Source organism: Sturnira hondurensis, unplaced genomic scaffold (genome assembly GCF_014824575.4).
Source record: "Sturnira hondurensis isolate 20B ecotype Veracruz unplaced genomic scaffold, ASM1482457v3 Scaffold0010128, whole genome shotgun sequence".
NCBI lineage: Eukaryota > Metazoa > Chordata > Mammalia > Chiroptera > Phyllostomidae > Sturnira > Sturnira hondurensis.
This window is the reverse complement of record NW_028082759.1, coordinates 8,332,153-8,346,857: the sequence shown is the minus strand read 5'-3', so window position 1 is coordinate 8,346,857 and position 14,705 is coordinate 8,332,153. Positions and strand designations below refer to the sequence as shown.

Here is a 14,705-nt window from a genome sequence, read left to right as displayed (position 1 = left end):
ATCCAATGAACCACAGAGCATCATTGTCTAGTACTTACATTCTTACTTTTAGACATATGTGCACCTAAAAGATATTTAGTATGCACAGGAATGAAGAAGGACCTGAGAAAAATGTGTTGTCAGGTGACTTATGTTGAATTCCTTCCTAGAGGTCCAGTTATATAAATGACGAAAATTGTGCTTCAAAGACAGTCTGAGGATGACAGGTCCAAGTTGGATCTTAAAATGTTTGAATAACTCCTCCAAAGCACATTTTAGAAGGACTGTAGGTAGCCAAGCACATTAGGAGGGATTTTCAGCTTATTTCCTCCGAAGCCAGAAAAGAACCCGTGCAGTCAGAACTTAAACGGAACCACCGCGTGTGCAGTCAGCTCTGACGCAGGTGGGCGAGTGTTCTCCTCTCGGGAGTTGGGCAAAAAAGAGTCGAGTAAAGTCGGCAGGACCCCCCCTGACAGACTCTCACTGTGATCCCTGGCATCTCTCTCCGGCAGTTTACTCCGTTTGGGAGACATGACACTGAGGGGCGCTACTCCCCAGGTTCCTTCTCGGATCTTACGAACTACGACTAACAGAAAACACCCCAGCGACTCCTCACCCAGCTCGCCGCGCCAGGAGTAGAACAAAGCGGATGCGCTAAAAAAACTCAGCTGCATCAGTAATTTTTCATAAAACTCTTCTGTGGATAAGTAGTTGTTTTTCTGGTTATCTGGCCATCAAGCATACCTTTGTATCTAAAAGCAATTGAATTTCATTAATTTACTTAGTGCTTGAAAATGGGGAGCATCTGTACACTGCTCACTGCTGAAATCTGCCAGCGCGCACAACTTCACATCAGGGAGTGGGCCTCGCCCTGGATTAAAACCACGTCTCCAACCCTCAGGGAAGAACTATATACCACACTCATTAAAAAAAAATACATGCAATGTAATGCTGAATTGGATTTGTAATAACTTATCACATAGATTTATGAGCCAGCTAGCAGATGGGAATAATATTTCAAACATTTCACTTTATCCAGTTGTTTCACACATGAATACAGTAGCAAACATGTATGTAAAATGCTGTATGCTTTGTGAAGCAACAACCTCAAAGTGGTTTTTAAAAATTTGAATCCCAAGCAATATTAATTTTAACATACACTTTTTGAAAACTCTCTGTAGCTCTGGGCCAATTTAATATTCTCAAGCAGAGTGAGAGAGAAATGCCCGGCCCGGCCCGGCCTGCTGGGCCGTCTGAGGGGAGGAACCCTTCCAGCCACACAGGTCCCTGCTTCCCTTAAACGGCGTTCTCTACTGTCTCCGTCTGCTTTTCAGCCAAGCGTCTGTCCTGAGCACTTGGGATCAGAGTGGTTTCATCCTTCTGGAATTCCTTTCTTCTGCTTAGAAACCTATTCAGTTTCTTTTTATGATTTAAAAACTTGCTCCAGCCCCATGACCACCCAAGTCTGAGAGATCTTATAAACTCCCGATCCAACAAGAGAAGATTCAGAACTCAGTTTCTTCCAAGATCAAAATAATACACCAGGTCTTACGACTGCAAAATCGCATTTTCCCTGACTCTACAAAACTGACGTTTATACCAATGGACAGAAAAGGAACTGAGTAAGTGTGAACCTTGAGCCTCCTCTTCCCAAATCTGGAGACATCACGGGAAATTTTATATCGTCATCACGACTGCCTGGGCATGAGTAGAAACAAGATGAGGAAACATCACATTTTCCATAACTGTCTCTACCCCTAAGTACCACAGACCGTGTTTTAACACCTTTTTCCAGGTGGGGACCCTGAATGACAAAAACAGGAAAGCCTATGCTAAAAAAAAAAGAGTTGGCAGTTAACTTAGACTTACCTACAAGCTATTCCAACCTGCTAAGTTGTGACTTTGCAGACATACACTGTTACCTTACTGAGGGTGAGACCTCATTCTGAGCCGAAAGTCAGTGCGTCTGAAGTCAATAATAACAGCTAAGCTCAAAGAGAGAACCGGGGTGCCCCTTGGCTTTTCTACATAGGCCTGTGGAGGAATGCCCCCGGGGAGCTGGCCAAGTCCGTGCCCTGTCCTTGGAGTTATGTACAGGCTGTAAACGGGACAGTGCCTTAGTCACCTAGAAACAGTGAGAGAAGGTGCGACACTGGGAAGACCAACTTACTGAAAGTGGCCACTGAAGCTGTCACAACTGACGGTGAGGAGAGCTCCGAGGGGCTGCTGCCTAATTCAGCAAACTTTGGAGCCGAGGGAAAAGCCAACGGCCAAAATTGAAACAGTTGTTAAAAGATGGTGACACACACACACACACACACACACACACACACGGTCTCTTAACTAGGGGCTCTCGATGACGTTAGACAACAGAATCACCTGACTCAACACCATCTGAAATGGGTGAAGATGTGCCACCAGGAGAGAGAATACAAATTACTAAATTTTTTTCCCCCAAAACACTCGTTGCTCTGGAGAAAAAATGTTTTCTCCAGGGAATTTAATGGATTTTAGGGCTTTTAAATTCTGGGTAATGGCATCAACCCAATTACAGAGATTTTGATTTTGGACTCATCCATCATATCCATATAACCTAAGAAGATTAGGTCACTTGAAAATGCAGTCTAGCCCTGGCTGGTGTAGCTCAGTGGATTGAGCGCGGGCCTGCGAACCAGAGGATCTCGGTTCGATTCCCAGTCAGGGCACATGCCTGGGTTGCAGGCTGGTTCCCTGCAGGCCAACTCCCAGCAGGGGATGCACGAAAGGCAACCGTACATTGATGTTTCTCTCCCTCTCTCCTTCCCCTCTAAAAGGAAATAAATAATAAATAAATAAATAAATAAATCTTAAAAAAAAAGAAAGAAAATGCAGTCTAGTTCTAATTAAGTAAATCTGCAGACTGCCATGGAGTCAATCTCTGTGTCAGCTTGAGACAGCCTTGGTAATGTAGGTCACATACATTCCTTAGTTTTCAAAACAGGAGGCCTCCTGTGCATCTGGAGTTTAAATCACATGGGTACTTCTGTCACCGAGGTGGGCAGAGAAGAGTTGCCCTCGGGCTCGGACCTCAGGGTTCCACTGTAAGCCGACCTGGTGTGGGCACTCACCCAAGCCTTCCTCACGAGTGCTGATGTAAGACGGGTACTTTCTAAGAACACGTGAAATCTTCGCCCTTGAGTTTCTCCAAGCTCTATCCCCGTGTTAAGGCAAATGTCAGGTTTTAAAAGCAAAAAGATCCGGCTCGCATTATGTTAGTTCCCTGTAGACAGAATTTTCGTGAGCTAAGATTTTAATGTTATATTTTTCATTTTGCTCAGGCATAATTTAAGAAACTCTAATATGAAAAATATGATGCTCCATTTCATAAAGCTGTATCAAAGGCCTCAAGATAACTTCAGTTAGAATATTCACAATCCATTTTCCTGGATTTAAGGAAAAGAAAATATTTCTTTCTCTACACAAGGCTCTGCAATGTTGTATACAAGGGCACACAACCTGGTTCAAATTCCAGCTCTTTCACTTACTGCTTGTGTGATGTTAAACAGATTGCCTCACAGGTGACAGGGTAATCCTAATATTGGCCTCTCATAGGATAAGGGTTTCACAGGTTAATATACATAAGGGACTTACATGACTGGTATATAACAAGCTATTACAAAAGGGCAGGGAAGACACGACAGTAATTTGCACTCCGTAAGCAGCAAGAGAGATAAAGAGAAGCAAATGGAGAGAAGATTAGGTAGTATTGGCATGGCTTGGTACTGAATTGAATACGGAGTGTAAGTTTGAAGGATTTCTACTATAACACCTAGATTTAGGGGGCATACAACTGGAGGAGAAATTATATCATTCATGCAGAGTACACAGAATCCTGCTATTTGAAACACATAGGTAGAGCAGAGTTGGGGCAGAAGGATGGGTGAAACCAGCAGCTTGTATTCATATAGCAATAACACAGAACAACACCAGTAATCTGACTATTTACTCAACACCTTCACCTGGGCAACAAAGGCAAGAGCAGACCCAGCTGCCGTGGCCTCTTGCCCACACATCTTACACTGCATGTTTCCTTCTTCGCTCTTCTCTTTTCATACGTTTTAGTCCAAATGTATTTCCACCTCCAAGTCTTCTAAAGTTAGATGTTGATATTGCATCAAATTTCATTTAAGATATTGAGCTAGAGGGAGAATATAAATACAGGGCTCCAGGCCAATAATTTCTTTGGAATCCTCCTACCACTGTTTCTGTGCTATTTTGGTGTCCTGGTGCAGAAGAGACCCACACAGTGAGCCAGGACTCAGGGTGAGTCCAGTGGTGGACGATGAAAGATAGGTGGGTTGATGGCTGGACGATGTAAAAGGTAGATGTTGAAAGAAAGTTTAGAGACTAATAATAATATCTCACAATGTATCAGAGCCAACATTGCCAACAATTGTTTCCTGGGCTAATTACTAAATTTTTCAACTTTATTAAGTGTTCATTGGCAATGATTTACTATGTATTGAAGCATAGTAAACATAGGAGAAGCGTATGAATCACAGTAAAGCAGAAAATGCTCCAGTTCATTCACAGACCAGCTTTCCTCTTTTCTGATAAGCTCATATTACACATTTTCCTATAAAATGGAAGGCATTACTGCAGTTCAAGGTATAAAACGTTAGGAGGTAATTATTTTGTTTTTCTCCTCCCATGCCAAATTTAACAAGTGGTATTAAACTTTCTCCAAAAAGTCTTATTCTCATTTTCACTAAATAAAATTTCCAAACATTTTGCTAAGTGAAAGTCATTTTTAATGTCACACATGAGTATAGTTTCCAAAATGTAAGCAAGTACGTAACTTAATTTTTTAAAAAAATTACTTTTATTCTTCTTAAAAATAACAATTATTAGATGCTTTTAGATATTTTCTGTATGGGAGAACATAATTTCCTATTTGAGACCCACCATAAAAAATACAGTCTTAATAAAAAACCAAACAAAAAGAGACTATGATATTTAAAAACAAAACTGGAAAGAATTTGAATCTGATACTGTGATATATTAAAATTAGTCTTAGCACAAATCTAGCCAATATAGGCAGGGAACATTTGGGGGACTTTGAAAATATAATTTCCATTTCTCATTCATTTCTTAAAAAATGTTGTTTTATTCAGGTACATTAAGGCATGGTAATAAACTCGATTAATGACTTTAAAATAACTTAATAAAATCATATGACACAGGAGCAGTTTTTTCTGTGTATGGAATGCACAGAAGTAAGAACTGTGACAAACTGAACAACCAATATACTGATATAAGGGTTGAAAATAATTTACACAATTAATTTAATAAAATGTCTAGAACAGTAACAATTATCAACCAAACAATGAAACTGTCTATATTTGCATTTAACAACACATTTAAATCAAAGTTGAGTTAATATAAAAATATGCAGTGAACTGAAATGACAAAAGATACAATAGAAATTCATGTCCACATCAAAGGCCTAAGTTGCGACAAGATCTCTATACGCTTTCTCAACACCTTTTCACTTCAGTGTTTCGGTTGTCGAAGCAGCTCTTTGTAGCCTACTATCAACTGGAATGTCCACAACACTTCTTAAAGTAGAACACTATATCTCCCCTACCACAGCAGACAAAATAATTTAATGTGTTTATTTTAACAAAAGGTCCATGGTTACTACCTTTGAACTACAGGTTTCAGTTGGTCCGAAGGTTGTGGGTTATCATTAAGCTGAACTACAGGTTTCTTTCTTTTAAATTGCTAGCACTAACTGTGGTCCTTAAAGCTATCTACAGCTACTATTCAAATCGTCATGCTGTTTCTGAAAGGGACAATAGGTTTATTCTGAAAGTTTCACTGCAGTTCACCCCTAAAATTTACTCAATGTGGAAAAGTTTCATCATAAAAAATCTACTACTTATGTCTGCCAAGATTGATTCTACTACATTTTGGAGGACAAGCACAGATTTTTATATCGGACATGCTGGGTTTCAGCGTGTCACTTTACACTCTGACCTGGGGATGTCACATACCTTCTGTGAGCTTCAGTTCCTGAACTACAAAATGAGAACATCAGCACAGTTTCCAAAGGGTAGCATACAGGGTACGAAGAGCTAGTGTGTGTGCCCAGTACCAGGCTGTTAATGGTTTTTCTTTTCTCTTTCCCATTCCTGATAAATTTTGGCTAATTGGAGATTAGTAAAAAATATAGAAGTTACTGGAATAAATCAGCTCCACTAAAAACTCATTATTTTGCAGGCAATAATTATATATTTCTGAAGTAACATTGAATAAGATCCAAAGATTGGTTTTAAAACTGTATTTACATATTATAATTTGTATGCAAGAAAAGATTCTTTAGGGCAACAACAGAAAAACAAATAAACTACGTCTGTGTGTATAGTTTAGTTTTGTCAAAGTGAAGAAAAACATCCCACCTTTATTAATATTGAGTGTTCATGGACATCTAACAGAAATAAAGCTACTTCATAGAGCAATCTACATCAACATCAAAAAATATCAAAATAGAGTTTCCTGAAGGAAAGAGCCAGTTTTTAATGGGTTGATAATAATTAGAAGTTCCCATTTTTTGTCCATGAAACCTCCTCAGAAAGGTGCTCCTTCAAAACAGGATTCTCATAGAACTTGGCACATAAATTTTAACTTTTCAATCCACCCAGTACTTTTCACCTTCTTATAGCTTCACTCACTCAGACAAGCTCACATATACATACATTAATATTAAAAACACACATGGCTTTAAAGCAGAACATCATTTTCTACAACAAAAGCATGTCAACATATTTATACCCAATATTCTGTCCCATAAATGGACTGTCCTCATAGAGATGCTAATTAACATACACTATTATGTTCAATATTTCAAAAGATGTGTTTCTACAAGGATGTTTGATCATGTGCAAGAATTCTAAGGCATTAGAAGTAGTTGTTCCACAGGACAAGTGCCACCCTTACAATGACACACTCTTGATACATTTTAACAAGTCTTTAGTCTTCAGATGCCACCAGCCAGACACAAGGAGATATTTGTAGTGTACAGATGGTTGGCTGGAAGGTCAAAAACTTTGTTTAAAAAATGTTTACAGAATAGCACCATAGAAAGTCCTTCAGAAACAAATTCTTTTTTCCAACATTGCATTTTTAAGAAGTGAATCCCAGGAAGAACAAAAAGAAAGATCTTTCAATTCTTACAAGATCTACTTTCGCTTTACTTTTTTAAATACAACATTAATCATAACAACATCAACAATAACAACTAGAACAGATCAACAACCGAAGAAAGACAATAGCAGCAGTGGTAACTTGAGGATGAACCATCTGGCAGTCACTTAAAAGAATCCTGTTCACACCTGTTGGGAGTTTTCTCGTGAAGTTCACAAGACATCACAAGGCTTCTTGGATTTGGTGTGAAAAGGCAGCATTTCCGCCGGAAGAACTGAGTTTATTGATCAACCGGGCACTTCCCAGCACTTAAATACATGATGTCTACAGTTGAACTGCAATAACAGAAATTTTTGACATTTCAAACCTGTCAAAATATCAGTAAAATAAAGTGGTTTCAAGATCATTTGTGTTTCAAGGAGGTTAATCTGGCCTGCAAGTGAAAATAATGAAGCTGAAATATTCCAGTTTCCAAATACTGGACCCACCTACATTTAAAGTACAAATCACCCTCTAAAGACTTCCATTTCACAACACCTTCCACGGGTCTGGTTTACACTGTGTCCGAGACACAAAGCCAGAGCAATTGTCCTCAGAAACAAGAAGAGGGTTTTCCAGTTTATGACCTGCAAGATCATTTTATTTCCCCCGCATCCTGTAAAACTGTCAAAAGGAACACTCTGTAGGGCCACAGAGCCTGACTCTGACTGTCTGAATTGGGGGGCATCTGTGTCAAGCTGTGAACAAAAGCTTGCGGAGTCTTCCGTGAAGCACACGATGCCCTTTCACCAGCTTTATTTATACCGTCAAGCCTGGAGTTCAAATATCTTGGTAATGCCGATCAGGGTTAGCTGCTGGAAACTTCTCCTTCAGTACAGAGAGAATTCTGGTCCTACAGTTTTCTTCTGTTATCATTCATTATATAAAACATTTGTGCTAATATCTTCATTTGATAAAAATATGTCTGCTGTCCATTACACACATTCCTTTATATTCTGGAGGAGGTTTTGGTATTAGTCGTTATTGGGTGTGCATGGTGTCTGGATATCTAATGCTTTTGTATCTTATATGAAATCCTTTCTTGTTGATTGTGTCATCAGTGTGGAAATGAATTAAAACTGCATCCCCAGTTGAATAGATCTCTTCTGGTGGCTGAAGAAAAACGAGCAAACAAAGAAATGAAACAGAATGAGTCACTTTTTCTTTAATGTAATTCATGTTCGGGAATTTTTCGGGGGATATATAATTTAATCCTTTTAAAACCTTAAAAGGTGGATATGGATTTTGCAGGTGAGAAAACTTGCGTTTGAGAGAAGCAATGACATGGTCAGATCACATGGCTAGTCAGTGATGGAGCTGGGCTTTGGACATACATAAATCTGTTTCCACGTTCTGGAACTTGGTGTTTTTCCCCCAGTTTTTAAGCCAAGTTCCGGTGACTTACAAATAAATAAAACGAGGTGGAGAGGGTAAAGAGACATTAGCTTTGTTTCAAGCATGGCTCTGAGGCAGAGCCTCTCCCAGGATCCAAACTGTCCTTTCTTCCTTATTTGAATAATCTAAGTTCTGAGAAGGTTTTTTGTTTCATTTCAGTTGCTATTTGGACAGGAGCTTAATGGTATTATTTAAGTAATAGAAACTGATAGACATTCAAAAAATTGGGACTAATTTCTTCCTAACAAAATATATATTCAGAAGACCATTTGATATTAGTGCAATAAATTCTGGGGGAAAAGGCATTGAGAAAACATTAAGTTTTCCTCTTTTTTTTTAAGATTCTAGTCCAGTGGATCTGGGGTCCACCTTGAGAGTCTGCTTTTTAAAAATATTTATTTATTTATTTATTTAGTTAGTTAGTTAGTTAGTTAGTTATAGAGTGAAGGGAAGGAAGGAGAAAGGGAGAGAAACATCAATGTGAGAAACATCTATTGGTTACATCTCATATGCACCCCAACTGGGGACCAAACCCATAACCCAGGCATGTGCCCTGACTGGGACTCGAACCAGTGACCTTTCACTTCATGGCACAATGCCCAACCAACTGGACTACACCAGTCAGGGGTCTTTTTCTTCTTTCTCACAGTGACACACTTCTGACCTGTACCTGGCATTCTCTCCTGTACACAAGTAACACCCTGCAGTTGGACAACACCCAGCTGAGCACAAGCACCAGGGGGGTACCACGCCAAATATACTTGTTGTAAAGAGAATGTCAATCTGAATAGTGTGCACATTCTGTTTTCTTTTATGCTTTAATTTAGGAAGTAACAAAATGGCCAAGTCTGTGTTTAAGAATATTCCATTTATATCATTACAATTTAAATACTATACTATAAAACCAAGAATATGAAATCTAAAATGCGGACAGTGACAAGAACTTATAACTACTTAATCCATCTGTCCCGCCTGATATTACCAGTAAATTCCTAAGAGATGGAAAGTGGTAGGAAGTGGTTAAGCATGTTATAGTGCGTCAAGCCATTAATAATCTAACTCGTTTTGTAAAAACCCTGCTGTTTGGTAGATGTTACACATGTCAATCGTGAATAAATAGGCATTTTTATCATGTCTATGGTATCCTGCTGGTACTGTATTTACCCCCGATCCGCAGAAGCGACCAAGCCCCAGCGCTGTTGAATCAAGACCACCAAAGAGCTCAATGTAGTCATAGCCACAGTCGGCCTCCTCCTCTACTTCAAAAATCGGGAAGGATAACTCCAGTCGTGAGCCCCGTTCTGACACCAGCAGCCATTCGCAGTCGGCCTGGGCTGGGTAGTTGTTATCCCCAAACTGAGCGTGTGAGTACAGGTCTCTGGGTTTGGATTCCGCCTTCAGCCGGCCACCGCACTCTGCCCAGGGGGAAAGACACGAAATGAGTAAGTTCAATGAGGTCCGATCTCTCTCCTTCCCTTTTAAATTTTAAGTATGGTTTTATATTTTAACTTTATTTTTGTTGTTGACACTACTACAGAATGTCAGTGGAGAGTCCCAGCATTCTCTAACTTCTAAATTTATTTCTATCTGAAAATGATGAAAGGCATTATTATCCAATTTTATTGAAAACATCAAGAAAATGGTACAGTTTCAAAAACAAATGACTTAAAATATTTCAAAAATGTCCTGCTTTTGTTATCTGTTTCAGTGCAGCACTGCACTGCTATAAATCACTCAAATAATCCTGTGCATCGAGTTCTACGGGTTCCAATGCATGACTCAAAATAATAAATCTGGAATTAATTTTCCAACCGCGAAAAGAAAAAGAAAGAGAATTTAGTCTGCAGGATACATATTTGAATATTATATGCAAGAAGTACGATTTTTACATGCCCTTGGAGCAATTTCGTGAGCAGAAAATAATAGGCTGCATGAGGGCAGTTGCCTATGAGCCCTTCTGAAATATGCTGGATATGTCATCTAACACGGCCACTTTAAAAGATTTTTAAAATACCATATGATCTCACCTTTAACAGGAAGCAAGCAAAATATAACCAAAGACACTGAAATAGACAACAAACAAGCAAGCAAAATATAACCAAAGACACTGAAATAGACAACAAACAAGCAAGCAAAATATAACCAAAGACACTGAAATAGACAACAGGCGGACAGTGACCAGAGGGAGGGAATTTCAGGGGAAAAAGGGGGAGGATTTACAGGAACTAGTATAAAGGACGTGTGGTCAACAACTAAGCGGGGTGGAAATGGGAGGGAGGTGGGGAGCACTGGGGAGGTGGGCTGGGATGGGAGTAAAAGACAGAAAACTATACTTGAACAACAATTAAATTTAAAAAAAAATATTTTTAAACAGTAAACACATTTCCTGCCAATAGCCTAATTCATTTACCAAGTCAGAAAAACATAAACAGAGCAGTTCAGCATGTCAGCAATACCATTTTTAAATGGACTGTATGAAAACACTTTGCAAGCTGCTGGAGCATCATTACAGAATTCTGGGAAATGGCAAATGAAGCTCAGTAAGGAAGGTACAATAAGGGAAGAGGAGCCCAGGGGTGGCCTTCATTTCAATTTGGAAAGACAAGTTTGTTTACTTCCTGGTGAAGTATTAAATTCCAGGAGAGGCCCTGTAATTTGACCTATAAATCCTTTTAGTGGGCATTCTAATTTAATTGAGTTGGATCAAAATAATTTTCCTTCTAAAAAGCTTAATAATGTATCATTTGATTTTTAAATAGCATTGACAGTGTGATGACCTGTGTTTCAGAAAAGTCCTTCCAAACAATGCCATGTTTTAAAATTCTACTTTCTCTCCACACACATTTCCCCCCTCTTCTTTATTATAGGTATCCTCTGAGCAAATACACAGGATTTTGTTAATTAAATCATTTGTTTCTTTCAATTAGTTTATTTAAAATTGTATTGATTAAAATAAATTTGGACCTACAAGAAATTGCTACTGTCAGAGGAAAACAAGATTCTCCAGTGAAGTCCATTTCCTGTGGATTAGGACAGTATTGTCCTAATTTAGGACAATAATTATTGTCTTAATTATTGTCCTAATTTCTACTTTAGAAAAAGTAGCCATAAAGCAATATTAAAGCATATTCCCAATCACCTGGTTTTAAAATTCATAATACTAGAAGCTTTTCTTGTGGCTCTGGCTGGTGTGGCTCAGTGGATTGAGTGCTGGCCTGCAAACCAAAGGGTCCCCTGTTTGATTCCCACTCAGGACACATGCCTGGGTTGCGGGGCCTGGGTTATGGGCCGGGTCCGCAGTGGGAGACATGCAAGAGGCAACCATATATTAATGTTTCTTTCCCTCTCCTTTTCCTTCCTTTTCCTTTTCTCTAAAAATAAATCAATAAAATCCTTGAAAGAAGAGAAGATTTTCTTGTGGATAAAGTTAAAGTTATAGCAGATATATAAATTTACTGACACAAATAAAAACGTATACTTCAGGGCTCATTCATAATAGCCACTTGTATTCCAGAAGGCAGTAGATAATGCATAAGCACTTTATAAATGTAGAAAAAAATAGACAAACATGGCAGTGGACTTGGCTGTCTTGTTAGTAGAAACCGAAAGTCAGTTTAAATTATCAGACTGTAAGCTGTCCACAGGCAAGAATTCCTTCTAGTTTCCATAAATCCCCTCAAATTCCTAACTTTCCCTCATAAATTACTAATACTGTACAGTGTCTATCCAAAGCTTTTGCTAAATAAATAGCTGATGAAAAACTACAGAGTAAAACGTTGTTGAAAAGAAAGCTTTGGGGAGAAATACATTACCGGCAGCACGTAAGAATATTTCACAAGTTGTGGCTACTAGAAAGTAACAGTATAAAATAAATCTATCTAGGAAATTCCAAGAAATCTGTCTGAGGGAAAAATATATACATGAGGGAAAAAAAGCACACATACAAAAAAAATTTTGACAAGAGCAAATCAGAAAAAGTTGGGAAGCCAGGACTCTAACTCTGACTGTTGTCTTCTGTTGTCTGTGTCACAGAGTTGTTATTTAAGTCTCAGAATCCTCATTTCTGAGAGGACAGTGCTGGATCCGGCAATACCCAAGGCACATCTCACTAAACAAAATGAGGCTGAGGTTGTTCCCATGGGTAATTTGAATGGATGTGAACTGCATCGGGGAAAAATGAGACTCGTCAGTTAGATTTTTCAGAGGATTCGTTTAAAACTCACACACGGAAGCATTCGGTCTCCACCTGTTGCTTCAAACAGTAGTGGTCCATTTTTGTATCGGTTTCCCTTCTAACCCAAACTTTGTATATTAAGATAAAATATAATGTAGTGGAAAGTACATAAGCTTTAGAGATAGAATTAGGATAAAACACAATTATATTTTGATATAATTTTAGAAATCTTTGCAAATTAATAATGCATCCAGAGTTTCAATTTCTTTATCTAAAAAAAAATAGACCTGGCAGGGTGGCTCAGTTGGTTGGAGCATCGTCCCATACACCAAAAGGTTGCTGGTTCGATCTCAGGTCAGAGCACACATCTAGGTTGCGGGTTTGAGCTCCCAGTCAGGGCACGTGTAGGAAGCAACCAATTGATGTTTCTTTCTCATATGGATGTTTCTCTCCTTCCTTGTCCCTCTCCTTTCCTCTCTCTCTAAAATCATTAAACAAATTTGAAAAATAGTATCTACACCATATAGCTCTTTTGAATATTCAGTGTCTTAAAGTATATGTACAAGTATGTACATACCTACGATGGTGGGTCCTAGACTTACTGGGGATGTCATTTGTTTTACATAAATCTCTAACCACTATGTTATACACCTGAAGTTAATATAATATTAAACATCAACTTTAATTATAAAATAAAAATATATACAAAATTAGATACTATCAATGGATTCTTATTGTTAAAATAAACATTGCAAATAGGTTCCCCAAGCAGATGCCAGGCAATTTAAGGAGTCACGAAGCTCTATGTCTGTAAGAAACCTGCTCTGCAATCTGGCACTCAGCCCGCTGAGCCACACCAGCCAGGGCAAAACTTTGAAATTATTATTTTACAGATGAGGAAGCTGAGATCCAAAGAAGTTATCTTTCCCAAGTTCCCAGATATGTAATGGCAGAGTTGGACCCAAAGCCCAGATGTACCAACACCATGGAACTCAATATACCACTTATCATCCATTCACAAAGAGTAAAAAGAAGTTTCCCCCGTTAAATAAAATTTTTATCAAGCTAAAAAAGGGAAATTTATACATAGACAATTTAAAAATACTATATCATCAGCTATTTTGAAAGTTTCGACAGCATGTTTTCATATTGCATTCTTGGAGCCTATAGTAACCAGAATATTAAACATATTCCATGAACTCTATACTGTCAGAAAAATGTTGACAGAGTAACAGGATTCCAATTTTTCCATTCCTTCAACACAGGACAAATGATCAGAAACATCTTTAAAGAGTAAATGTCATATGTAGGGAAAATCCTTCATTAGTATGAAATTTATGGCCCATAAAAGATTATTCTCAAACCAAAATACTTATATCAACAATAAAAATTATTAACCTGAATTATTCATGAGTCCAATCATGACTAGTATAAATCAGACAAGTACCCTGACAATTAATATCCACATTCTCACAGATTCAATGTAAATCTATGCCCATAAGAAAACAAACTAGAGTGAAAAATAACATAGGACAATGAAATAATTAAAATTCTGATTTCTAAAACAAAGTGAAACAAAAAGAAAGGAAAAGCAATCAGCATGGAACTGTAACAAAAATTACTTCACTAAAATTGTTTCATGGATGAATATACAGACTAGTCATTTTCAACTGGTGTGCCATAAGGATTTTAATAATTTTTAAAACAGGCAATACCTGACTTTTTATTTTATTTTTTAAAATGTTTTATTTATTTATTTTTAGAGAGAGGGAGAGAAACATCAATGTGTGGTTGACTCTCACATGGCCCCCTCCGGGGACCTGGCCCACAACCCAGGCATCTGCCCTGACTGGGAATAGAACCAGTGACCCTTTGGTTCACAGCCTGAGCTCAATCCACTGAACCACACCAGCCTGGGAAATCCTTGACTATT

The 14,705-nt window shown here is 38.3% G+C and overlaps 1 protein-coding gene across 3 annotated transcripts in view; it reads right to left on the bottom strand.

Moving 5' to 3' along the window:
* Nucleotides 1-5,508: 5,508 nt before the first annotated feature.
* TLL1 (tolloid like 1) overlaps nucleotides 5,509-14,705 on the bottom strand; it is a 160,947-nt gene continuing 151,750 nt past the window's right edge. For all 3 annotated transcript variants that reach the window (XM_037058344.1, XM_037058345.1, XM_037058347.1), the window contains 2 exons: nucleotides 9,763-10,013; nucleotides 5,509-8,316 (listed from right to left, as the gene is read on the bottom strand). In XM_037058344.1, the coding sequence (XP_036914239.1) occupies nucleotides 8,185-8,316; nucleotides 9,763-10,013 (383 nt within the window). In that variant the 3' untranslated portion in view covers nucleotides 5,509-8,184. The remainder of the gene's footprint in view (nucleotides 8,317-9,762; nucleotides 10,014-14,705) is intronic.